The sequence below is a fragment of the Camelina sativa genome, unplaced genomic scaffold, assembly GCF_000633955.1.
Source record: "Camelina sativa cultivar DH55 unplaced genomic scaffold, Cs unpScaffold05486, whole genome shotgun sequence".
NCBI classification, from domain to species: domain Eukaryota; kingdom Viridiplantae; phylum Streptophyta; class Magnoliopsida; order Brassicales; family Brassicaceae; genus Camelina; species Camelina sativa.
The window spans coordinates 1-560 of NW_010926571.1; the positions used below are offsets into that span (position 1 = coordinate 1).

At 47.7% G+C, this 560-nt stretch overlaps 1 protein-coding gene across 1 annotated transcript; it reads left to right on the forward strand.

The window, feature by feature from the left end:
• Positions 1 to 6: 6 nt before the first annotated feature.
• Positions 7 to 555, forward strand: LOC109131804 (cytochrome P450 77A4-like; the record flags this gene model as incomplete). The annotated part of the gene is made up of 1 exon (XM_019242982.1): positions 7 to 555. A coding segment is annotated over one exon (549 nt), but the record flags the coding sequence as incomplete, so codon positions are not given.
• Between the last annotated feature and the right edge of the window lie 5 nt (positions 556 to 560).

Consider the following 560-nt stretch of genomic DNA (forward strand, 5'->3'; position numbering starts at 1 on the left):
AACGCAAGATTCGCTGCGTTTTGTATCCTCTTAGAGATGTGTTTCGGTATCGTCATGGACGAAGCTTCCATCGATAAGATGGATGAGATTATGAAAACTGTGCTGATGACCGTTGATCCACGAATCGACGATTACCTTCCGATCCTCGCTCCGTTCTTTTCCAAGGAGAGGAAACGAGCTCTTGAAGTCCGCCGTGAACAGGTCGATTACGTCGTCGGAGTTATCGACAGACGGCGGAGAGCGATTCAGAATCCAGGATCTGATAAAACGGCGTCGTCTTTCTCATACTTGGATACGCTCTTTGATTTAAAAATCGAAGGACGTGAAACGACGCCGTCTAACGAAGAGCTAGTGACGCTCTGTTCCGAGTTTCTCAACGGTGGTACGGATACGACGGGGACAGCGATCGAGTGGGGGATAGCGCAGCTGATTGCGAATCCTGAGATTCAATCTCGGCTCTACGATGAGATTAAATCAACGGTGGGAGATGATCGTAGCGTTGATGAGAAAGATGTGGATAAAATGGTCTATTTACAAGCTTTTGTTAAGGAGCTTCTCCG